The sequence below is a fragment of the Talpa occidentalis genome, unplaced genomic scaffold, assembly GCF_014898055.3.
Source record: "Talpa occidentalis isolate TD23 unplaced genomic scaffold, MPIMG_talOcc4v2.1 talOcc4.10, whole genome shotgun sequence".
Classification (NCBI taxonomy): domain Eukaryota; kingdom Metazoa; phylum Chordata; class Mammalia; order Eulipotyphla; family Talpidae; genus Talpa; species Talpa occidentalis.
The window spans coordinates 32444364-32471212 of NW_023600993.1; the positions used below are offsets into that span (position 1 = coordinate 32444364).

The 26849-nt window shown below is 43.4% G+C and overlaps 1 protein-coding gene and 1 long non-coding RNA gene across 2 annotated transcripts; one reads left to right on the plus strand and one right to left on the minus strand.

Moving 5' to 3' along the window:
- The first annotated feature begins 2655 nt into the window (after positions 1-2655).
- On the plus strand, positions 2656-24964 carry LOC129145523 (uncharacterized). Its single transcript, XR_008551219.1, has 3 exons — positions 2656-3295; positions 12595-12775; positions 24819-24964. It is a non-coding gene; the product is annotated as an uncharacterized LOC129145523 (long non-coding RNA).
- On the minus strand, positions 10367-11405 carry XCR1 (X-C motif chemokine receptor 1). The gene has a single exon (XM_037527794.1). The coding sequence runs from the start codon at positions 11403-11405 to the stop codon at positions 10407-10409; it is 999 nt and encodes a 332-aa protein (XP_037383691.1). The 3' UTR covers positions 10367-10406.
- Positions 24965-26849: the final 1885 nt, after the last annotated feature.

A 26849-nucleotide genomic window follows, 5' to 3' on the forward strand; every position in this document is an offset into this window, starting at 1 on the left:
TAAGGCCTTAGCTGCCCTGGAAAAAGTACCTGGGGCTACAGGTTCAATTCCAGGAAATTCCTTCTACCTCCATGTTAAACTACCACCTCTGGTTCAACTGTCTGGTCCATCCTGGACCTTTTACAGGGATTCTTAGTGTGCCTAGTTCCCTGCACACTAATGGCTTGCTTGGAATGCTTTCTTTGCTTTGGATTTTTCTTCTGAACTCCAAGGGACCCCGTAACTTGATTTTCTGCCCCAGACTGAGGTGCTGTACCCCAGGCTCCTGAGGTGATTGGTTATACCTACTCTTGAGCTCCTGGAATCAGCCACCAGGGCCACTAGCAGCAAAACCAAACCATAGATTAGCCTTAAGTTTGTTCTCGAACCACAGTGATGCCACATCCTCAGGCCTGAACACAGGATATGGCCCAAACTAAAAGCAGGCATTTGGTGCCTTTCAAATGTCACAGAGATCCATGCGAACAGCAAGCACCACTGAAGCCACTAAATCTACCAGGCTGCCTGGCTCCAACATGAGGAAGTGGGGAAAATGCCTCCTGCCCAACTGAGCACAGCTTCTGCCATCCTCCTCTAGAATTCAGGAAGCCCATGTGCTCTGAGGTTGGAGGTCTTAGCTGTACTATCTCAAGGGGACAGTACAGATGCTTTGGCCATTTTTAGAGACATATCTAAATACAGCAAGAAGATAAACACAGGCCCATGGAAATATTTCAGTACCTACCCTCCTGATTTATTTAGTTGTTCAAACAGAGGCTCTTTCACCAACCTGGCATTGAGATGACAAACAAATAGAAAATGTTTAATCTTTTGAGCTGGGCCGTAACATACCAGACCTTGAGCAGATATTGACAAAGTCAAACGTGACTCCTTTCTGCTCACAGCCTCTGATTGGCTACAAGGCACCAGTTAATGAATCTTACCTGCTCTGCTGCTGGAGGCTGCTCCACCGAATGTGCCCCCAAATGCTGAGTTCCTAACAGTTGTGTTCATCCTGAGACCACAGCTAAACAATATGCTTCCTCTGCCTCGTATTTAAAAACATCTTAGTCTTGAGTCACCACAACTGTCCTGGGAATCACTAGGAAACCCAAGTTATCCACTAGCCCAGTTTCCCTAAAAGGAAGTGGGGACTGCCATTTCTTGAGTGCCTTCTATGTGTTCTGGAGACAGCAGTCCACAGCTGTGGGAGACCAACGGGGCCGAGAGCACCAGCTGCTTTGATCTTGTTCTGTTGTGGGTGGTTCCTCTCATCACAAACATCTGTGGGGGTACGTCCCCCCCTAAAAGTATTAGGCTAAAGTAAGGCTCCTGAACCCACACTAGTGCCTCCCAACCAGTCACAGGAGTGACGACCATCCAAGATGCAGGTAGAGGGTCAACTCTAAAGCAAGCACAAAAATAACAAGTAAATTCTTAATTGTAGAACCATCAAGAGGGTATACAGATACTCATTACACAATTCCTTCAATGATTCTGTATAACTATTTTCCTAGTAAAATATTGAAAACAACTTAAACTAAATGAAGCACTACAGAAAGATAAGCACTTCTAATACAAGTCAAAAACCTGTTTCTTTAAGAAAGAATCTTTTCAGAACCTTCTGATCAAAAAAGTCCCATCACTGATAAAAATCAGAAATATTTAACTCTGATTTCCAGGATGATAACAATAGATTACAACTGATAGAAAACAGTATCAGTATATAGTGGTGTCACAGGCAAGAGGGGCAAGTGGAACCCATTCAGCATGGGCTCACTCAAAAAAATGGGAGCCACTGAAAGCAGAAAACCTCAACGTGTCAGTTCTTTTCCATTCTAACAACTGGCAGTCACATTAGCCAGATGACCGCAGAATTAGCTTGCTACAAGAGACTACAAGGCTCAATGGCAGTAGGGCAGTAAACAGATTAAGGCCTGATCCTCTGCCCTCAAAGAACCTTGACCCACTTCGCATGAGGAAAGGAAACTGCTGTGGTAAAATAAGTTAAGAGGCTGTGGTCAACAGAGACACTATGGTAAGTGGGGTAGCTAATGGTAACTGCGATGAGTGACAAGAGACCTCAGAAGACACCTGCATTAACAGGGAGCTACACAGTTAAGGTGTCAGTCACATGTGCTTTTCTTAAAAATGAAGTAAAATAAAATTCAGCTCTTTCTTTGTGACCCCAATCTAGGTTCTGAATGGCCAGGACTCTAGCCCAAGTTCAGTGCAGTAAACCAGAGACAATTCACTAATCCACAGGTGTTTCAGGAAAGAACATTTGGAGGCTATCTCCATACCCTGCGCCTGGATACAAAGGACAGTGGGTAAGTAGGATGGGCCATGGTATGAGGATGGCTGGAGATGAACAAACCGTCCCCTCATAGAAGGGATTAGACCCAGGCATCCTTGGAATCTCGCAAAGTAAAGGTTTAGGCTGTCCCAGCCCAGCTAAGCCAGAAACTGAACTTCTGAAGGTCAGCGGTCTCTGGGACAACGTAAGCAGAAACTCCAGGTTCTGTCCCTATGTGCCTAATGGATGCAAGACTTGTTCTGAGACTCCCCACATGTAGGCTCCTTTGCAGTCCCTCAGTCGTTGGGGGTCATGGAATTGGAACTGGGGTGGGGTGGGGGTGGGGGTTCTCTCTAACTGATCATAAGAGGCAACCTGGGTTCTAGGGTCGGCTTCACCGGTCCGAAGTGCTTCGCTGGGCAAGGGCGAGGGCAAGGGCGAGGGCAAAGGCTAGGGCTCCGGCAGGGTTCGTCGTGGGGCGAAGGGCCAGGAGCGGATGCGGTAATAGCAACAGGTGATAAGCCACACCCGGAGAGAAGTTTTCCGCTGTGGAGCCCAGAGTAGCCCAAGTGCCCCTGACGTCCGGCCAGACCCCCATGGCACTTACGCGCTCATGAGTCCAAGGCTTGGCAGAACCGAAACTTTCTGGGGCCAAGCGGAAGAGTACTGGAGGGTGCTGTGCGCGGCCATGATGCGCAGAGCCCGCTGCGGCGGGGCAAGGACTACAACTCCCGGCATGCTCTGCAGCCCGAAGCCTACAACTCCCGCCGGACTCCATGGACAGAGGGGTGAGGACTACAACTCCCGGCATGCTCCTCAGGACCGAGCTTCGAAAACTTCCCAGTGGTTGGTCCCAAGCCCAACTCTGCCCCTTGGAACTAACGCTAGGTTAACCCTTGCGATCCCGGCCTCCATGTGTGCCCACAAATCATAGGTCTGCGATTTAGAAAGCGGCTCTGACCGTGTGTAGCTTTTGGGAACTTGAAATGTGGCTAGTTTGAGCTGAACAATGCGTGTGCCGTAAGTGAAAAATACACCTGACTTCAAAGACTTCGTAAGAAACAAGAGTGTAAATTAGTTTTTAACATTTTTATATTAATTACATGTTGAAATATTAATAATCTTTTTAATATATCGTATTAATAGAAAGCATTATTATTGATGAGCTTAATGACACATCTTTTGATTCTCTTCTTTTAAAGATTTTTTTTTTTACGATTTATTTATTTATTTATGCATACAAAAACTAGGGTATGGGCCAGAGGTGCAGGAGGGTGAGAGGATTCACCAGAGACAGACAGGGGAGCAGAACAGGCGGACTGACCGAAATACATTGTTGAGGGGAGCAGCGGGTGAGACAGGTGAGGTCTGCTGCGCCATGTGGGTAGCCCCCTGGCAGGCGGGGGATTGAGCTCCTGCTGCCAAAGCTGCGGATAGCCTCACAGTGCCATAGCCTCACAGTGCTGTGCCCAATCCCCTGCACCACCAGGGAGGCCTTCTCATTTCTTAACAACAGAAACCTTCTTAAAATCTCTACTCAGAAACTATGCTTTACTGAATGAACTGACACCCTTTCCTCTGCCCCACTCTCAGTCCAATTTCTATTTTCTTTTTCTATTTATAAGTTGCAAAGCAATCCCAGGCTGGACTTAATAGAACAAAGTGCATTTATTAATAATGTCTACAATAGGCAAAAGAGAGAAGAGCAGTAGTACACAGGGTGCTTCAGCCTGTCACAGGGCTCCATTTCTTAGCTACTGCTACATCATCCTTTACTTTCTACCCTTGTTCCCCCCTCTTCAGCCAGGAACAGCTTTCTCCTCACAGGACTTACTTAGCCGTGTCCAATCAGGAGCCATAGCCCCAGTATTACAAATGAAGGTAGTTGTCTGGATAGAATAATACAGAAAAGAAAATCAATTTCTTAGTTAATTTTAGGCTATGACACCTCATCATTTATAAATTAGATGTAGATGCCACTGTAAATTAGCTAGATGAACTAATCAGTTTCCAATGATTGGGAAGAAGTGACTTCCATTATTCCTGTTAAAAACTATGAAAGGAGAAGGGAAGAGGGGGATGGACATGGCAAAGGGAAATTATTCCTCCAACCCCAGTCAGAACTGTTTTCTGAGATATTAAAAATAAGAGATGTTTTCATATCGGTCATCTGATCCAGCATCCTTGTCTATGTGACTTTGGGTAATTTGCTTAACCTCTCTGTGCTTGATCTTTATTTTTAAGTGAGGCAATATTAGCAACTTCAAGTCATATTTTGTATTACATGAGCTAAGACAAGCACTCTGGGATGGTGCTTGATAAAAATTTAGTGTTGAATAATTGATGGCCGTGTTACTATTATCATTACCAGCATCACCATTTTTAGCACTGGACCATCATCACCATCATTGCTATCACCACCTCCACCTCCACCACCACCACCACCACCATTGTCATCATTATCATCACTTTTCACAGAAGCATAACCAGCCAACTAGTGGCACAGCTGGCACTAGAATCTTGGATTTCAGATTCCTAATTAAGTGATTTTTTTTCCACTGAAGACTCAAATTCTCAAGGCAAACCTAAAGAGGCTTTAAGTGCTTCATGCCCAATATTGTTGGTATGATAAGGTTTTTTTTTTTAATAGAAAAATAAAGTTCTCTTTTCTAAGTTGGTTCTTGATACTCAGAATAAAGGAAATCAATTACAGCTCATATGTGGGGGGAAACCACAAAAAGGCTCCTTAAGAAAAATTCTTATCTTTGCTATCAAGCGATAACCTTTAAGTAAATGGCTGGTAGGATGGAAATTTTCAATACTATTAAAGAGAAGAAATTGACAAAAATGAACAACGATGTAAGAAAATAAATAAATAAATAAATAAATAAATAAATAAATAAATAAATAAAGAGAGTAATTGAACCTGCCGTTTTCCAAGAGCATTGTTGTCTCACTGACGAGCTTCACTGGCCTGAGCAGGAGCTGCACTGCTGAAAGGAATAGTTTGGAATGGCTCTGATCTTACTGCTTGTCAAGGCTTCTTTCCAAAATGTTTTCACATGAGCACGCTGGTGTGACCTCTCTGACCTCCCGTATTGCTGGAAGGTAGACTCAGCAAGGCTGATGTATCATTATCATGATACCACTTTCCCATAGGCTGTGACCCTGTGTTGGTTTGGTGGCCAGACTTTTCTCTGGCTTGGGGGGATTCCTCACCACATGAGTCTTGGTAGGAGAGAGCCCACTTCTCCCGCAGGAACCAAGAAGTCGAAGTTTGCTTTCCTAGCTCCCATGGGGCCAGATGTGGCTACTGGCCTTGGCTTATCTCCTGCTCTGTGCAGAGGGGCTGGCAGAAGGCTTTCTAGAGCATCTGTGATCTCTGGCTCCCAGGGTGCTTGTGCCACAGACAGCCTCCTTTTGCTCCACCCAATTTTCCTGTTTTCCTATCTATTTTGTATAACTAACATGTTTATGTGTAACACGTTTTTTTCATTTTTCTTTTTGCTGAATCATCTGCAGTATAATTGTAGACATCATGACATTGTACCCTGGCATCTCTGACATACTCACAATGCAGTCATGCCCCATGTCTTTTCCATACATTTCTCTTCTGCTTTGGCAACCAGTGGCTGACTATAGCTGAGAATCCTGATGGACACATCTCTGGAATGGAAAAGCAGCTTGATGTGAGGAATGAGTAGGTATTGGGGAACAAGACACAGCTGAGTTGGAAATCTCTGATGTGGATCTAACTGACATTCTGAACTTCAGTAGGTCATTTATCTCTCCAGCACCCCTTTTCTCATTTGGGCAATAGTGAGGGTCTACCTTGCAATTTGTAGTGAGAAAGTGGCATGGTGCGTATAAGCACATAGTAGGTGCTCAGTAAATATTGAGTGCATGACCAAGTGACTCCAAACACTAGATCAGTGGCTCTCATACTTGGCTCTGTATGAGAGGCACTAAAGAACTTTTAAAGAATCTCGATGCCGGGTCACGCCCCAGATAAGTACATCAAAATTTCTGGGGGTGGGACCCAGATCCGGTATTTTTCAAGTTCCTATGTGATCTAGCATGCTGCCTACAAATAGAACCACGTCCTGCATGTTGGAGTGTGTGCCTTGTTGAGATGAAACAGAAACCTCGAAACCTCACAGGTGTTTGCCAGTTGTGGAAATGCATAGACCCAGCATGGACAGAATAGGTCTTGGTAAAGTCAGTTTCCTCTCGCCTGTGAGAGTCTTTGGTTAGGTGCAGCCTCCTGAGGGCAAGGTAGACACCAAAACTTCACGGAGCCTTCTGCAATGTCCCAGTATTCCCCTCCCATCTGCTGAAATTTGTGTCCTGTGCTTTCTGCTCAGGCCATATAACAAAGTCCCACAGACTTGGTGACTTGAACAACAGAAATGTAATGTCTCACAGTTCTCAAGACTAGAAGTTTGAGCTTAGTGTTGGCAGGCTAGTTCCTTGTGAGGCTGTGAGGGAAAATCTATTCCATACCTCTCTTCTAGCTTCATGGTCACTGACAATCTCCTGTGTCCCTTAGTTTGTAGTAACACAGCCTCAGTCTTTACATGGCTCTGTCCCTTTGTCCAAATTTCTCCTTTTTACAAAAGGGGAAATTGCAATAGTAATACTATATTGCAATAGTAATTCATATTTTTCTGGCCTGAATGATTGACAAAGATTTACTGCAATGAATGATGGAAGTTTAGAAAAGGAAGTACCCACCTTTATCTCTTCCTCCTACTTTGGTTACAATTATTTCAGCAATCTAACTCTGATCTTTGCCAATAATAAGGATAAAGAGAATAAAAAAAATCACTAAACATTGCTAATTTTTAAAAGCATCTTCTGTTTATTTTGAAAGTAAAGAAACCCCACAAATATTGGCTCTAATAGGAAATTATACATTTTTCTGGCTGGGTGCTTAGCAAGGAACTTCTTTGGGGAATTTTTCTTTAGTTTAACTGGAGAAGTTAAGGTTACTGAGGAAGGTTCTAGAAATGCAAACCTGGGTTGATGTCCTAAAGTAACTCCCATTCTTACTGAGGTCATCTAAGTTCTGGGGCTGCCCTGGGCTGGGAGGCACATTCCCAAAGATCAGAGTTTCTTTTCTCCCTGATTTTGTCCCAGAGTGTGTGGAGGTGGAGATGCTGTAACTAGGATCTTCCCTGGGAACCACTATGGGCATTTTAGGTTCTAGGCATGGTTGGAGATATTCAGCCCTGGGTCCAGGACAGCTTTTTCTACTACAGCAGGAGAAATATACCCACAAGAGTCCACTTGAGGTTGAACAGTGATTTTTCCATGAGTGGAGGGAGGAGAAAGCATGAAGGATTGTGGTCAAAGAATGTGGTGTGTGGTCACTGGTGTCTAACTTTCTGGCTACTCCTTCCGGCAGTCTCACCTGCGGCTCCGTTTCGGATAGATACTCCTCCTCCTCCCCATTCAGAATGCCCTTTCTCTGTGCCTCTTCTCTTGCATTCTTAAAGACTAGTTGAGAGCAGATTATTGATTAAAGATGACCCTCGGAGTTAGTTTATCGGGGATGCCAAAGCATTATTAGAAATGTAAAGAGCAGGACATAATTGTATTTAATTGTTCCCAGGGATATGACTAGATGTGTGGGAAGAAATACTTAAATAAGCATTCTAGGGTGTGCACGAATAGGGTAGAGAAGGAGATGGTGGACTGAGATTCTCAAAAGGCCTGTCCTAGAATGATATAAGGCCCTCAAACCTACCTGCCTTCTAAGCAAAATAGACTCAAAACCCATGGTGCTCGGTTTGGCCAAGAGGGTATGTGAGCTGGAGTCCTCTGCCCTCTGGGCCCTGGACTCAACCTACCCTCTGAATACAAATTAAACAAAATTTCAATTTTATCAGTCTGGAGAGGTGCCAAATGATTAACCTGACAGAAATCCATAGGTTAGCTCTGACCCCATAACTACCTCACTGTCTCCCTCCTTTTGCTGTTTATTCCCATACATGGTGAGCGTTCACCCCTCCCTCCCTTACTGATTAGCAAATTCTTGAGCATTCTAAAACTCCTGCAAAGCTGGCCACCCAATAGATCCCTGAAACTGAAGTGGGGAAAATGACTTACAAGCTCTTAAGTTTCCAGCTGATAAGTCTCCAGTTCAGAGACTGTGATAGAAGCTACTTTATTCAACAAGTGTATATTGAGTACTTACTCTGCAAAGGCATGCTCAAGGAACTATGGAAGAGTCTGGAATTCCCATTTTCAAGCAGTTGTAGCCAGATATTCCTAACTGGGACATAAATTAGAATCACCAAGTAAGATTTTCCAAAGGCCCCATCTAGAACTGAATCACGTTCACAAGGTTGGTCCCAGGTCTGTGAGGAATGGCAAAGTTTAAAGCATAGCTTTTATCTATACCTTTGGATATGAAGCTATGGGGTAGTATAAGGGCGGGTGTGTGTATCACTAGTTGAAAAACAAGATCAAGGATAACCACTGCCACAGAGGATAAGCAGTGCACTCTGAGAAGGGAAGACAAGGGAAGAAAGATTAATATCTATAAAGAAATAGCCTGGGGCAAGGAAGGTACAATGTGCCCCTGTGGCATGGCTTCCAAGAAACAAAACGTGGAATAATGACAGTCATCATTTTTTGCTCCTGCTTAGTACACAGTGAGAATGCCTGCTCCATGGTTGGCAGGGAGATAAGGCATGCACTTGTGTATCAGTGACACAAGGGGAAGAGTGACAAGTGATATTCTAAAGGGGGCAAGCAGAGTGCCATGGCAACCAGATTTACATACTGGGAAGGGCTTCCTGAGGGAGCTGAACTTTCAGCTGGGGACTGTAGGCTTGGAGGTAGAAGGGCAGGTGCTCCAGGTTCAGGTGACAGAATGACAGAATAGCCAGTGGCAGGAGATTGGGGAGAAGAATGTCTAGAAAAGGCCTTTTATGGTTGTATCTCAAGATACTTGGGGCTGGAGGCTTAGGGTGGGATAAGATTGGAAAATTCACCTGAACCAGATTGTAGGGGGCATGCTAAGGTATTTGGGTTTTATTTGTACATAATGAGGAACCACCCTGGTGTCACTTCAGAGGATGGCTTCAAGGGGAAAGAGAGGAGCAATGGGAAAGATGCTGAGGAAGTAACACCATTTGGGATGGAGTCTTGGACCTGTAATGGCAAGAACATCTCTAAGGGGCACTGGGAAGACAGTCAATAGGGCTTGGCTATGGGAGGGGAGGGATATAAAATGCAGGATTCCAAGATGATTCCACTTTGGAGTGTGGATGACTGGAAGGAAGCTGGTGCCATCAACCAAGCAGGGGGGAAATATTTTAGGTGGAAGGTGACAAACCTGCACTGCTGCCTCAACATCCACCTGGACAGGAGGGAATGTTGGAGGAATCTTGGCCAAGGTGGGTGTTTATTAATTGGGGCCATCAGAGTTGAACTACTGGCAGGGTGGTAACAGTATCTTGTTCATCTTCATGTCTTCCAAATAAATATTTTGTGCAGGAAGTAGCACTTTGTGCAATTCATTCCTTTAACGAGCGATTTATGGACTAAATATACATCCTCCAGTCTGCATACTAGAAACTGGAAATATGATACAGAACACATGTCCAGTTTAGTTGTAGGTGTTTAGAATCCCAACTTCATTCTAATTATGCTTATTTGAGAATATTGCTACTTTTGCAGACAGATGCGTCCACAGTCAGCAACAACTGCAAAACCAGCTGGGATGGACAACATTACAGGGAAAAGATCATCTTGCCAGCAAGCTGTCTGCACAATTTTCACACATAATTGAGTTTCATCCCTCATAAAGTGAAGGATGGTCCTTTCTGGGACTCCCTTCATGTTTTAGAAAGCCATGTCTCCATGTCTAAAGGAATAAATGGAGGGATGAATGATGAACTCAGAGCCCAAGAAACATTTTTTTCTGGGTGGCAATATAAAATTTACAGTTGGGAAGCCGCTTTACTCACAAGAGTGGGCATGGTGTGACGTATTTCTTTCGCTCCCACCCCCACAGCCATAGCACCCTCAATGTTGCACCGTCTCCTCCATCCTGCCCAGACCATTTCCTTATGCCTCTACTCCAACTCTGTCCACCTTTGCCTACACCACCAAACTCCTTTCAGTAGAAGGAGGCACCCTCAAAGTTGAAGGCACCTGGGGAATGTGGTGTTAGGGGAACATTGGACCCCTGCTGCCAGCAGAACCAGCATTGCCTGAGCAGACTTTTGAGGTGGCTGCGGAACTTGATTCCAACAAAGACATAGAGCACCGGGTTGAAGCAGCAGTGGGAGAAGGCAATGATGCGGCAGATCATCACGGCTTCCCGAATATGGTTTATGGTGTGACAGCTTTGTATGACTCCAAGATCTTTTAGTGACTGCGCAAACAGCATCAGGTTGTAGGGAGCCCAGCTGAGGAAGTATACCACCACGATGGTGAAGATGAGCCTGACTGTCCGGTGGCGCTGTTTGGACCGCGAGTGGAGCAGGGTCTTGAGAATCTCCATGTAGCAGAACAGGATAGATGCCAGGGAGACCAAGAAGAAGAAGTTGTGCGTGTAGACTGAGAGTACAAACCACTTCGTTTCTGAATAACGACAGGCACCTGAAATGCTCGTATGGAACATGGCATCAGGGATGGCAAACAGGATGCTGCCTATCCACACGACTGCAATCACTACCACGCGGAATTTGAGGGTGTGGATGCGCAGGGAAGAGAGGGGGTTCACTATGGACTCATAACGGTGAATGGTCATGATGGTGAGGAAGAAGATGCTGCTGTAGAGGCTGACGGAGAAGACCATGCTGTTGAGCTTGCAGTAGAAGTCACTTGACACCATGCCCTTGTAGTTAACAAAGATCAAATAAGGCAATGTGAAGGAGAACAGCAGGTCTGAGAGGCACAGATTGAGGATGAAGACGTTGGTGAGGGATTCCAGGCTCTCATACTTCAGCAGGACACACAACACCAGGCTGTTGCCCAGCAGGCTGAAGAAACACACCAAGGTGTACAGGGTGCTGATGGTAGAGGTGGCAGCATTGAAGTTCCCATACTCACACAGAAAGCTATTACTGTCATAATCATAGGTGATGGTCCCCGGGCTGCTCGAGAGCTCCATTAGATGTTGAGAGTGTCTGAAATGATAGAGGCATGGAATTTAAAGCCACATGGTTGGGCTCAGGGGTTAGGATCCATATTACAAAAAAAGTGGCCCAAGACTTACTCCTCATTGAAAACTGTAGTGGGGTAAGACCTTTCACCAGAACATGAAGTCACTAATCGCACTGTTTAGTTTGGTTAGCATTTCTTTTTTTTTTTTTTTTAAGATTTGTTTTTATTTATTTATACAAGCACTGGGGTACAGGCAGAAGTGCGGGAGGGTGAGAGAATTCACCAGAGCCAGAGCGGGGAGCAGAGCAGGCAGACTGACGAAACACACTGCTGAGGGGAGCAGCGGGCGGCAGGAGAGGTCTGCACGCCATGTGGGACCCTCGCCCGGTGGCCGGGGATCGAACCAGCGCTGCAGAGGCTGCAGGCAGCTTTGCAACCCAGCGCGCAACCGCTGCGCCACGGGGGAGGCCCTGGTTAGCATTTCTTTTTCAGTGTGATTTTCTTCATGAAGGATGCAGTGCACAAGTTTGCATTCTGTCACAAGCCTTTCTCTCCATGAAGACTGCTGTTTGAGTAGCACAAGCTAGACAGCTATACTCAGCAGGTATAGGGAAGGAGCAGTAGAACTCGATTTGAGATACTGAGATCAAATATGGGTCCCCTTATTTTGCTCTTGGGAAAGCTATTTGACCTTTTTGAACCGTACGTCCTCATCTATAAAATAAGGCTAATGATTCCAGAGTCATTTCTTCAACAAACATCTAGTGAACATTTACTCTTCCTCTCCTCCTCTCATCTCTTCTTCCCTCCTCTCCTCCCTTTCTATTTTCCTGTGCTGCTCCTTTCCTTCCTAAAAAGTGCAGAATTCCGATAGCAAGGTTGTGTTAAGAAACTTTCTGTTCCAGGCCTCCCTGGTGGAGCAGGCGGTTGAGCGCCACACTGTGAAGCTGTCCACAGCCTCTGCAGTGCAGGTTCAATCCTGGCCGGCTGGGGAGAAACCCACATGGCGCAGCAGACCTCTCCTGTCTTGCCTGCTGCTCCCCTCAGCAGTGTATTTCAGTAGATCTGCCTGTTCTGCCCCCCACTCTGTCTCTGGTGAATCCTCTCACCCTCCTGTGCATCTGGTCTGTGCCCTGGTTCTTGTATAAATAAATAAATCTTAACAAAAAAAAGAAACTTGCTGTTTCTTGGAACAGGTGGAAGAAGAGAGGATACAAAGGAAGCAAACATCTTTCATATAAACCAAAGTATGAAATAATGTCAAGACTACAATGGACACTGAGACTTTGAGAGATCAGACTTTCCCTCCCAGGAAGGATCAACTCTCAGAGCAGAAGGCTTCTTCACACAGGAGTTCTGAGCTTCTTACAGATGCAAGTAAGTGGAAACAACCCAAGTATCCAATAGGAGGGGAGTCATCGAGAAAACAATATTGAATCAAGTTGATTTAATCATTTGAATTAGTTAGGTTTTAGATAGAGAATAGAGGGTCAAGGAGAAACAAGACAAAGTAAGCGCTGGCAGAGCTGGAATTTTAGTTCAGAGAGGGAAGTAAAGTCATTGTTCCTTAAAGAAAGAGGATGGGAAACTTGGATTAAGCACTGCCTGAGCAGGGGAGGGAGTTCTAATCACCTGCTATGTGCGAGACACTGGGCTAATCCATTTCACTCACCGCTCCTTTTATCCTGCCTTTCACTGGTAGTTATGACAACCTCTCTTTTACAGAAGAGGAAATTGAGGCTCAGATGATCTGTGATCCTGAATAATGCCATGGGAATGGGTTGGTAAGAGGATTTTGCAGCCCTTGTACTATCAGGTTATCAATGCTAGATTATTTATTTTATATAAAAGAGAAAATCTGAGTTCTACTTTTCAGTAATCCCAATAAACTCGGATGAGATTAACCCTTCTATGCATAAGAATTATAAACCCTAGAATAGAACCAAAAACAAAATTGAAAATCTTCCTGGAGGCACTGTTGAGCTACCAAATGATGGTAAATACCGGAAGGGATAAGGTATTTGAAAAAAGAGAGCAGCTATATAATATTTTAAACCAATGCTACATCAATTTAAAAAAAAATAAATAAGGGCCTCCCCTGGTGGCGCAGTGGTTGAGCGCTGGGCTGCGAAGCTACCTGCAGCCTCTGAAGTGCCGGTTTGATCCCCGGCCACCGGTGAGGGTCCCACATGGTAGGACAGACCTCTCCTGTCGTGCCTGTTGCTCCCCTCAGCAGTGTATTTCATCACTCTGCCTGTTCTGCTCCCCGCTCTGGCTCTGGTGAATTCTCTCACCCTCCTGCACTTCTAACTGTACCCAGTGCTTGTATAAATAAATAAATAAATCTTAAAAAAAAAAAAAAGATAAATAATACAAGTGAGGAATCCTTTAAAAAAAAAAAAGATTCAACGTTTCCTTACATTCTTTTTGTTTTGCTGCCAGTATATGTATGGAGGATTTGCGTCATGACTTTCCAAAACAGATAATAAAATACCATTTTTTCTTACTGTTCTTGTTAACCATTATCTGGTGGGAATCATTCTATGTCAAGTGATACAGCTCTAATGTGCTCTTTTTTTGGCTGCATCGTGGATATACAATGATTTATCCAGCCATAATATGTCTAATATTAAAAAAAAAGAAAAAGAAAAAGAGCCGAATGGCATAGGATGAGATTTCCTTTTTTATGCCTTTCACCTAAAGACAGGACCTGGTCATGAGAAGCAGCGAAAGTTCTAGCAGAAAACTCACAATTTTTCAATCTTAAAAACTAATCAATCAAGTTTAGGGCAACTACAGTTCCTGGAAAGTTGAGGGGGGAAAGTCACAGACAGCAAAGGGCTAGAGAGTGAGAGCCCCAAATTCCTTATGTGCACCTGCCCCAATATTTGACCAGTTCCTGAACCATGAATGCACCAGTGTCTGGGAGAACAGAGCTGAGATTTGAGTGGCTGCCCAAGTCAGGGAAGACAGAGTTTATAGAGTTTGAGACAATCAGGTTAATTTTCTGTTTAAGCAAACAACCAACCAATACTTTCCAGAAGAACGAAACAGAATCCAGTCTCTTAAAACGTTACCTAGGATAGCACAACATTCAGGATACTAGACAAAAGTATTTGGCATATAAAAAAATGGGAAAGCATGGCCTGTACTAAAAAGAAAAGACAATGAAAAAACTGGTCCTGTGCTGCTCCAGATGTTACATTTTGCCAATAAGATTAAAATACAACCACATTTTAATAACAGCACAAAACACAGCAAAGCAAAAACAGACAATTATGAGTCAGAGACATCCTGCAGGGCAGGAGGAGGGAGAGGGGTGGGAGGGAGGGAGGAGCACAGGGGACTGAGGTGATGGTGCATGGGTGCCTTGGGGAAGGAAATTCTATGGGGACTACACTTGAGGGGTGGGGGAAGCAAATATTGTTTAAAAAAATTAAAAAATTAAAAAATAAAATAAAATAAAACCACGTGACAATGCCTAAGGCAACAAAAGAAACCATATTGATAATGAATGAAAAGATAAAATGTCTCAGCAGAGAAAAACAAATCATACAAAAGACAGTAAATCAGTAAAAATGGGATATCAAGTAAATGGGATATCATTTACTTTAAATCAGTAAAAATGGAATATCAAGAAAAAGCCCAATAATTTAGTAGTGAAACAACATAATTCTCTTGATTCGTGTCTGAGTCAAAACCAAAATGATGAAACAAAGTATAAAATATTTTGAACTGAATAATAATGACAATAACATATTAAAATTCTCTGGCTACAACTAAAGAAGCACTTTGAAAGAAATCTAGTTTTAAATGCTTATACTAGACAGAAAAAAAAAGGTGTAAAACCAATTATCTAAAAATTAGTGTGCTAAAACAGCACATTTAGGGCCTCCCGTGGTGGCGCAGCAGTTGGCCGCTGGGCTGTGAAGCTGCCCACAGCCTCTGGAGTGCCGGGTTCGATCCCGGGCCTCCGGCGAGAGTCCCACATGGTGCGACAGACCTCTCCTGCCGCACCCGCTGCTCCCCTCAGTAATGTATTTCGTCAGTCTGCCTATTCTGTTCTCTACTCTGGCTCTGGTGAATTCTCTCACCCTCCCGCGCTTCTGACTGTACCCAGTGCTTGTATAATAAATAAATCTTTGAAAAAAAAATAAAATAAAACAGCACATTTAGCCTTCTACTCCACAATATTATTTGAACTAAAAAACTCAGCTGAAAATTACCCAACTATTAGAAATAATAATAGCTTACATAAAGACTTGTAACTAAGTAAGTCCTAAACTTTCTTTAGCTTAAGGAAAAGAAAAACAGTATATAACAGTTCCAGTCAAAGTATGGTCTACAGAGAGTCTTTTTAGCAAAGCAGATTTTTGGGAATCCCCAGACCTGTGGAGTCAGGACTCAGAAGTCTGCAGGTTTACCAGCTCTCCACGTGATTCTGAATTCCACCAAACTCCTGGTATAGGCAATTAAAATTAGAGGAAAACATAACTTTAAAATGTCTGTAAAGGAACTCACCTGTACTACACCATTTTATACCTCTGCCTGACTCAATACTGGAACTGTGCTTCTCCTTATGCTTTAGTTAAGGATCTGAAACAAATTCAGGAGAATTGGCTATGCTCTATGGGTATCTCCCTGGGCAGGGCTTGAACTCGTGCTGCAGGGGAGGCTGCCAGATAGCTTCATAGTGCAGTGTCTTAACCCCTCGTGCCACCAGGGAGGCCCTGGACACTGACCTTAAATGAGATCCAAAAATTAACTGAAAATGGATTAAAATCCCAATATTAAGAGCTAAAGCTATATAACTTTTGTGTGTCAAAGGATGCTATCAAGAAACTGGAAAAGAACTGTTAAGAATTACATGAACTCATTTATTAGCTTAAATTGATTTTTTGGCTAATTTAAACATTTGCATTTATCAAATTATTTCATTTGCTTATGATTTCTTTCCTTCCAATCTAGAAGCCTTTTTTTTTCTTTCCTAATTGCCCTTACTGAACTTCCAGTACAATGCTGTGAGAGAGGAGAGCCTTGATTCCAGCCTTTCCCTGTAAAGTGTGATAAGAATTTTCATCAGAATTTTAATACATGGCTTTTATGGGACTGAAGAAGATCCTTCTATTCTCAGTTTGTTGAATTTTTTTTTTAAGTCATGAAACTGTGTTAGATTTTTGTCTTGTATTCCAGACACATTCTTTCTTATTTCGATGGTGGATTAGCAGAACAATTTTTCTCCAGCATCAGGATCCATCATCCCAGCCAGCACAGTAAATACCTTTTTTGTCTATTGATTCAGGGGTATGAGGAACCCAAAGTGGCCAGTGCCAGTCTTTTTAGTTCAATGGACTTTTCATTGGGGAAGAATGATTGTGAATGAATCACCAGGGTATGGGAGCTTGGGTTATCATGTGCCTCAACTATTCTGTATCTTTGCCTTGATTATTTTTGCTTTGACTATTCTGTGCCTTTCAGTGTTATAGAAACAGGGAAAGTTGATAAGGGAAGTCCTGACTGTAGGCCAGACAGGAGAGGGAAATAGCTCCTCTAGCAGCTCGGTAGCAACAATGGGCCTCTGTTGATGCCACATGAAAAAGAATTACCCAGCTGAGTCCTGGCCCAAGCTGTTGAGTCACAAAATTATGATATATAATGAAATGGCTTTTATTTTAAGACTTTATATTTGGGGGTGCTTTATTACACACTTGTTAGAACACATAACACTGACAGTGTGGGGAAAATCCCCAAGCTGACTTTCCATCCTTCCTGCACACATCCTACTCAGTCTCCCCCTTTAACGTGGCTTTAAGAGAGGTGTCTTCTCTGCCTAGCTTCCATTAAAACCCAGTTGGGAAATCCCTGAAGTGCGACCTGCCTGACTTACCATGTAGTGCTGACAGAAGAATTGTTCTGGGTCATCCCTTAAATCTTCACAGGGTACCCCTTCGGTCTCGGGCGGCAGTGAAATCACCTACTCCCACCTACTCACAGCCCTTTCTGTGACAGCTGTTCTCCCACCCAACCACACCTGGGCCTGGCTAGAGTGTGTTTACATTGAGAACTGGGGGGACTCAGTGGCTGGCTGGGGTGGTTTCTCTTTCCAGCCCCTTTGCTCCCTCGGTCAGACCTGTCTCAGGCAGAGCAAACCACTGCTGTCATCACCAAGACTGGTTTGTGAGGAATTCAGAGGATAGTTGGTTGCTAGAAGACTAAACTCCTTAGGTCTGTCCTGAAAGTGGGGAGAGTTATAATGGAGCCTTTTTTTTTTTTGTGGGACCCTCACTGGAGGCCGGGGAATGAACCAGCGCTGCAGAGGCTGGGGGCAGCCTCTCACGCAGCCCAGTGCTCAACTGCTGCACCACCGGGGAGGTCCTAATGGAGTCTTTTTGATGTTGTCAGTAGCATCAAAGACGAAACTGCTATTTGCTGCTCTAAGGTCTCTGACTCCAGGATCCAGTGCCTATGGCATTTTGGCACCTCAGTTTCCCCTTATGAATTGCAGATAATCACAGCATCAACGAGGCTGACTAGAATGAGGATCAGCCAGAGTAAATGAGCTCTGTGTCAAGAACAGCGCCTGGTGCATGCTCAGTAGCTTTTAGCTCCAGCTATCTGGATGATGGTAGCAGACGAATTACAGGAAGCCATACCTTCTGCACAGGTCAGCTCTCTAGAAATAATTATTGGATATAGAAGGAGGTTTCCAAGGGAGATCTGGAGCATGAATAGAAGGGATCAGGGATAGGGAGCTGAATGCCAGGTATTGGGAACACCTATGTAACAGTGCACCCCAGGCCTCCCAGCACTGCAGAGTGGGTGAGGTATGTGGTGCAAAAGCTGGACTGTCAGGATTTGAGGCTGGAAAGATGAGCAATATCCGTTTACTGGGTTGAGTTGAGTTGCCTGAAGTCTTCAGTTCTGAGGCATTCTCCTCACGCACTGCGTGTCCTTACCACAAATGTCACCTTGCACACCACTGAGTAACACTCCCCCTGGATTGGTCAGTCAGCATGCTGCTTTGGTGTGGAGAGTATAAAATGTCGCAGAGAAAAAAATAATTATAATAAATTAAAAAAACAAAATTAACAGGCAGCTATTAATCAGAGACACTGCAGGGGAGGGGAAGGGAGAGGGATCAAACAGAAGGGAAAAACACAAGGGACTAGGGTGATGGCGTACGGGTAGATTGGTGGCGGGAATTTTACAGGGACTACACCTGAGAGGAGAAAGCATTGTACAAAAAGAAAGAATGATGTTTTATACATATATATATATATATATAAAATAAATGTAAGGAAAAATAAAAGTCACAGAGGCCCAAACCCCTACCCACGAAAATGCTCTCTCTCAAATGCAGGAATGTTAAATAATTTGGGTGCCACTTCAGGGAAAACTTCCTGGAGGAGATGACATAGGCTAAGTCTTGAAGATGAGTGGAAGTGAACAGGCCAAATTCATACAAATAGAAAATTACCAAAGCAGCAATACTACTGAGGTTGAGAAACCCTGGTCTAACTCCTTGGCTTCCATGGGAGGTGAAATTGCCTCTCACTGTATATTTACAACTTGGAGCCTGAAGAGCTAATTTTATGAATCAGCAGCTGAGGGATCCTAGACACTGCCAGATAGAAAGCTGCAACCATCTGAAGTTCTGGATAAATTTTTATAAGATTTATTTATGCATACAAGAGTTGGGGTACAGGCTAGAGGTGTGTGGGGGGTGAGAGGATTCACCAGAGACAGAGTGGGGAACAGAACAGGCAGACTGACTGAAATACACTGCTGAGGGGAGCAGTGGGCGCGACAGGAGAGGTCTGCTGTGCCATGTGGGTAGCTCCCTGCCAGGGATCGAACTCGTGCTGCAGAGGCTGCGGATTGCTTCAAAGTGTGGTGCTTTACCCCTTGCGCCACCGGGGAGGCCCCAGTTCCAGATAGATTTAAATGTAAGAAATTAAGACATGAAAACTGGAAGACAGAAACACTTATCAGATGGACGGGAAAAAGACTTTATAAATATCCTTCTATGTTTATATATACTACATATAAATACAATATGTCTATGATCCTCAGTGCATGCCATTTTAGAAGGACATTATTATATATTGGAGATTGAATGCCTTTGCTAGCCGTTGCTATCTTTCCTCTTGCTATATCTTTAATTCTGGGCTTCCCATTCCATTGTTGTATTAAATGCAGTATCTTTTTTCTTTGCAGTTTTTCAAAGTCAAATTAGTTGGATTGACCTTGTTACGATCAGCACAATGATGGTGGGAAGTGGGGCAGATATTAATTTAGAAGGCAGATCTTGCCAATTTACAAAAAATACAGTATGTCTACCATCAACTCAACTCATCTCTGATATTTCTGCTGGAGGTTTTGGTTGGCCTTATTTTTTGTTTTCAGTTGAAGTGTTAACCTCATTGTTCCCCTTCCTAAGCATCTTCCTTTTCTTGTTTTTTGCCTACCACAGTGTTTGCCTTTTGTCTTTTTTTTTTTTATGAGAGTTTGGCCTCTGCTGGTTGGATATGGGTATGAGTATGTCATGTGTGTGCATGGTGTGTATGTGTGTGCATGTGTGTGCAGTTTCTTATATGTTTTCATATCTACATGAGTTAGCTAACAGTCTTGGGTTCCTGCAATAACAGTGATGTGGTTTTCCTTCTAACATAACCTTACTATGAAATCAACAGCTGAAAAAGAATATGATAAAAATACTAAGCCAATTCACTGTTCCTGAAAACCCTCATCAAGTGAGTGATTGGAAAATAAGTATCTACTTTAACATAATCCAAGGATCAAAGACATCTCAAGGAGAATGAAAAAATACACTGAATGAAATAAAAATGAAAATACAGCATATCAAATTTTGTGGGACATTACGCTGCTCTGAGAGGGAAATTTATAACATTTTAAGACTTAAAGTAGACATGACAAAATGTCTCATAAATAATCTAAGTCCCTAACATAAAAGCCTAGAAAAAGAAAAGGAAAATCCAAAGTAGAAGAGCTTAAAAATAAACATAAAAGAAGAATTAATAAGTTTGAAAACATAAAACAAAAGATATAAGACAAAAAATTTGCTCTTTGAGAAGACCAGTAAAATTATAGACCTTTAGAAAGACTGACAAAAAAAAGAGGACACAAATTATTAACACCAGGCTGAAACAGGAGCTATCATTATAGATCCTGAAGACATCAAAGGATAATAATCAAATTCCGCAAACAACTCTACACAAATTTGTCAACTTAGATGAAGGAACCGAATTCCTTGAAAAGCACAGACTACCCCAACTCGCCCAATATGAAATAAATAAGTTGAACAGTCCTATAACTCTTAAGGAAATTGAAATCATAATTTTTTTTAAATCCTGCAAAAGAGATCTCCAGGTACAGATAATTCAGCAAATTCTTCCACGTTTGAAGAATCAACACCAGTTCTACACAATTCCTTCCAGAAAATACACGAGAGAACAGTTCCTAACTTATTTTGTGAGACCAGAATTACACTGATGCCAAAACTAGACAAAGACAGTACAAAAACCAAATAAAGCTATAGACCAATATCCCTAATGAATATAAATGAAAAATTCCTTAGCAAAGTACTAGCAAACCGAACGTGAGATTTATTTCAGAGATTCATGACCAGCTCTATACTCAAAGTCAGTTAATGTAATGTAGTCATCATGTAAAGGCCTAATGGAGAAAAATCACATCATTAGATCATTTGATATAGAAAAATGATTGGACAAAATTCAATACCCATTCATGATAAAACTCCTAGAAACCTAGTGTAGGTTTTCAGGCTTTTCTGCCCTCCTACCATTAGGATTGCCCCGCCTGATGGGGCACCTGCATTTATTACATTGTTGTAAGCTGTCTAGTTTACTTCTGTGGGCCATGGCTCAGTATTGAGGTTGTCACCAAGAGAAGCAGAAGCAGAAGAGGCAGGAGGAAGAGAAGGGGAGAAAGAAGCCCAGAGTGAAGACTTGCTGGGGGCTTGGAGACCTGCCAGCCTCCTGGCCCCCCAGCACCCCTGCCTGCCATGTACCTGGTTGCTGCACTACATGTAAAAGCTCAATAAAAGCCTGAGAAGCCTCCGAGGGCTTCTGGACTCCCCTTTACCTGTCTGGTCTGCTCGAATCATAGAAACTGCACAGTGGCCTTCCTGCCACTACACCTAGGGACAGGGTTTATCAATTTTCTCAACTTGATAAAGAATATCTACTAAAAAACCTGCGGTTGACATTATGCTAATGGTCTGAATGTTTCCCCATAAGATTGGGTAGGGAGGAACTCTCACCACTCACCCAGCTTAGCACCATGAGTCCCTGCCAGCACAAGACGGCAAGAAAGGGAGATCAAAGGCACACAGATTGGAAAGGAAGAAATAAAACTGTCCGTGTTTGCAGATGACAAACATGGAGAATGCTACAGAATATCCAAAATCAAAACAAGCTGAAATAATCCCCAGACTCAGAAGGGAGTTTAGCCAAGTTGCAGGGTACAAGATCAACATAGAGCAATCTACTGTATTTCTCTATGTACTAACCATAAACATGTGGAAGCAAAATTACAGTATAATACCATTTCAGTCTCCCTCAAAAAAGAGAGAATATGTATGTGCATGTATCAACAAAATATGCACAAACATTTATTAAAAATTACAAAACGTTGAATTAAATCAAAGGAGATTTGCGGGTAAATTGGGGAAAGACGCAATGGCAGGAAGAAGGATTGAATTGAACTGTGTTATATAGGCACATGATTCTCCACGATGCCCCCTTGAACGTCAATAATGTTAGACTGCAATGTTACTTCAATGAAAAAATGTAAGTCAAAGGAGGGCTAAGTAAATGGAAAGAAATGCCAGGTTCATGGGTTGAAAGTCTCATCATAGTAGAAGTATCAGCTCTTCCCAAAAGGAGGTAAAGTTACAATGCGATCCCTATTAAAACCCTCCAAGAGTTTTTACATGTTTATTTAAAAAATTATGTGGAGATGCAAAAGAACTAGATAGAATAGCTTACACATTTTGAAAAGAGGATTGCGAGGAATCCGCAGCCTGTTTCGGAGACTGTGTGGTATTCGCAGAAGGATAGACATGAAGATTAATGAAAAGAACTGAAAACTCAGAAACAGCCCACACAGCTCTGCCTGCCTGGTTATTGGTAAAGGTGCGCAAGCGAGGCAGTGGAGGAAGGGTTGTCTTTCCAGCAAATGGTGCTGGAACAATTGTATAATCATCACAATTGTATAAACAACCCTTCCCCCATCTCAACCTAAATTTTGAATCTTATACAAAAATTAACTCAAAATGCATCCTAGATATAAATGTATAAAAACTTTTAGGGAAAAAAAGAAGAAAATTGGGCCTCCCCGGTGGCACAGCAGTTGAGCGCTGGGTTGCCAAGCTGCCCGCAGCCTCTGCAACACGGGTTTAATCCCCGGCTGCTGGGTGAGGGCCCCACATGGCTCACAGACCTCTCCTGCGCCCGCTGCTCCCCTCAGCAGTGTACTTTGGTCCTTCTGCCTGCTCTGCTCCCCGCCCTGGCTCTGGTGAATTCTCTCACCCTCCCGTGCTTCTGACTGTACCCAGTGCTTGTATAAATAAATAAATAAATCTTTAAAAAAAAAAAAGAAGAAGAAAATAAGAAAATTAGGGGGAACCTAAAATTGGTAGAGTTCTTAGCCATAATATCAAAAGTATAATCCATAAAGGAAAAGATAGATAAATTAGACTTTATCAAGATGGAAAACTTTTGCTCTGCAAATTATCCTGTTAAGGTAACATACAGACTGGGAGAAAATATTTGCAAACCACATATCCATGTCTGAGAAGATCTAGATGTAAATCTTTATCTATAAAATCCTCAAAACTAAAAAACAGGACTGTGAATCCCGATAAGGCCTCATATTATTCTGGGAAGTAGGGAAATTTCTCTCTTGGTAAAATAAGGGGAGTAACCCAAAGCCCCAAATGTCCTTCAAGGCCAAGAAGCCGGCTTTCTTGGCAATGTCAGTTCAAAGATGCTAGAGAAATCCGTGGTTGGCCACTGCCCTCCACTGAAACAACATTATCACTTCTGTGCAGAGGATACAGGCACATCTTGTTTTAGTGCCCTTCGCTTCATTGGTTTTACACATAGGTTATTATAAAATGAAGGTAACCCTTTTGGAGGCAAGTCCAGGCAGCATTTTCCCAACCAGCATCTGATCACTTTGTGTCTTGAAATATCTCAAACATTTTTGTGGTCAGTAGATGATTTTGTCATTGTTTGAACATCCTGGTGTCCTCTCCCCAAAGCTAGACCGGGTAGCCTGCACCACACCTAGACACGGCCCAGCTCCTGGGCTCCAAACCTACCTGGCTCGTTACTGTCATGAACACTTAGGCAGCTATAACACAGCCGTTTTTGTGTATCTAAACCTACCTAGATAGAACAGTTAAATGATAGGTTGAGTGAAAATGCAGTAGAAAAAATAAAAGCTGGTAATCTACTGGGTGGGGACTTCCTGTGCATGGAGCTGGCAGGGCTGGAAGTGGCTCTACGTGACTGTGAGGCTGCTGCTAGCGCGTGCCAGCGACTGCCATCTGCTGGAACCACAGCGTCACTTCTGTGTAGAAAACACTACAGACACATCTTGATTCATTGTGCTTTGTCTTATGCGCTTCTCGGGTATTGTAGTTTTGGTTTTCATTGAAGGTTTGGGGCAACCAAACCTGCATTGTGAAGTCTACTGCAGATTTTACAAACATGTCACTGAACTGTCATTCTTCAGATCATCGTTACCAGGGAATGGAGAGCAGTGACTATTACTGATTGTCAATTTCAGGTCAATCACTAGATATGGCATCTTACAGGGAACACTAGCAATGAAGCGGGATCTGCTGTTCTGCCTCTTGAGTGCCTCTGATTCCCTTGATCTGATCATGACCCTTGTTCTACAGCTTGTATTGTTGTCCAAATATTTTTCTCCATTGAAAACACTCAAATCTGTGCCTGTTCTTTGTATGCCTCCCCCTTCACAGTGAATTCCTCTGTGAACAGTGAGTCTGCTTTTACTTACAAATTCCTGAAGAGTCTGATCTTGACCCACTTCTCTGATTTGTATGTGCTCTACCCTATGCCTTCACTCATCTCCTTGGCTATACATGATGATTGAACCAAGGAAATGCGTGTGATAGTTCACACTCTAATACAAAGACATTTGCAGAGAAAATGATGAGATGTCATGAAAAACCCACCGTAGAGGAAAAGACTGTCATGACCTCTGTCCTCACACTCTGTCCCCTACCTTCACCCTCTGGAAGGACTGAGTCACTGTGTCCTCAAACCCACCTGGGTTTTCACTGCTTTCCCAGGCTCCCTTCCTTCTAAGCCTTTGGTCTCATGTACTTTCCTGATTTTTCCACCAGGGGGAGATCGTTCATAACTTCACCAGCCAAGTTTACATCTCTAAGCCATACAGCCCTGGAAATGCAGTCGGTTTGAATTTAGATGAGCTTACGTACAAGTTATACAGCAGACATTGAAGACTTAGTACAAAAATAAGAATATAAAATATCTTATGAGTAATTATATGCTGAAATTTTATTGTAGATATATTAGATTAAATAAAAATGTTAAAAATAACTCCATCTATTTATTTTTTTAAATATTTTATTTTATATAATTCTTACCTCATTTTTCATCTTTGCACAATGTATGCATTTTCATTTTGGTTATATTTCCCATACAATTCCCCCCCCCTTATTTTGACTCTAGTTCTTCCTCTCCCGGCCCCTCCCTACTTCCCCTCTTCCCCCCATCTCTGGTTTATAGTTGCTTGTTGATTTTGATTATTGCTTTGTATTGATTAGTCTTTTTCCTGGTCTCTTATTTAAGTTTTCTAGATTCCTGCTATGAGTGAGACCATCCGGTATTTTTCTTTTTCTTTCTGGCTTATTTCGCTGAGCATGATCCCTTCCAGCGCCATCCATGTTGCTGCAAATTGCATGTGTTTATCTTTTTTGAATGCTGAGTAATATTCCATGGTGTATATGTACCACATCTTCTTGATCCAGTCATCTATTTTTGGGCATTTGGGTTGTTTCCATATCTTAATCTATTTATTTTATATTTTTTAAATGGTAATTACAAAAAATTTGAAATTCTATGTGTGACTTACTTTCTATTTCTGACAGAAAGAACTGGTTTAGAGGCTGTCTTCCAATGGCTAATTATAAGGTAGGTCTACAGAACCCTAGGGCTCTAAGGATCCCAGTTTGAAAACCATTTGCTTAGCTTTACTTATGAAGCAACTGTGGCCCAAATTTGCCTACAGTTCTTCCAAGGTTATCCAAGTGATAGAGTTGAGTTTACATCAGCACCCAGTGTTCCAGACCTCATATTTTTTCTCTCCTATATGGAGGTCCTTGCATGCCACACGAGGACAGGCTCAAGACCCTCTGTTAGGCCTTGAAGGTACTTTCTCAAAAAAGGTCCCCACCACAGACCTCTCCCTTTTATTCCCTCCCATGGGTCTCCTGTGCGGCCAAGGGGCTACTCTTTGCTTATCCCACAAGCATCCTTCTGCTTCCCGTTGGGACTCCTAGTCCAAGCTCTCTGGCCCCGTCAGGCTGCTCCCTCCATGGGGCTGACAATCTGAAAGGAGACCCTGAAGACAGCAGTGACTGCTTGACTCTTCTTGCCTTTAGTCTCCAGCTGCCTTCTTGCTGGCCCAACCCCAGTCCTACCCAGGGGGCCAAACTATCCCTCAGGTCGAATAAATCTAATCTAACTGGAAAGAGGAGGACAAGCCAGCTAGATTTGTCACTGGCTGACCCATGACCACCATTTTCTGTCACTAGTAGTGACATGCACATAGCCCATGTTACCCACAGGCCTGGCCTGTGTTGGGGTGACTGGCATCCGCATGGCCAGTGATTCACAGGGAGTGGAAAGCGGCCCTTGTGGGGTGACTTCTCTAAAGAGAAGACATGAATCAGCAGTGGGAAGCTGGGAGGCAAGCCAAGCCCCTGAGTCGCAGGTGGACTTAAGCACAGGCCTCTGCACCACAAACCCCTTCCACCGCAGTGCAGCCCCTTTGCAGCGCTGTGGGTCAGTGGCACTGTCACTTGTGGCCAGGTGCGCCCAGCGTGTGTGAGGCTGTGTGTGTGCTTCTGCCAGGTGAGGAGCTCTCATTGCTGGCTTGTTTTCCCCTCATGGACGCTCCAAACAAGTGGGAACAAAGGGTGCCCTCTGCCCTCCCTAGCCTGGATTTCCAGTCCAAGGAACCACGTTGGTCTAGGCCTCAGTGTGGCCCAGGATCACTGGGGCAGTCACTACACTATGTCTGCACGCTCATCTCTCCCTTTCCTAGGCCCACATTCGAGAATTGCTGCATCATGGGGCTTAAAGAGAACCCATGGTGTGTGGCTCAGCAGTCACAAGGTGAGGGCTCTCTT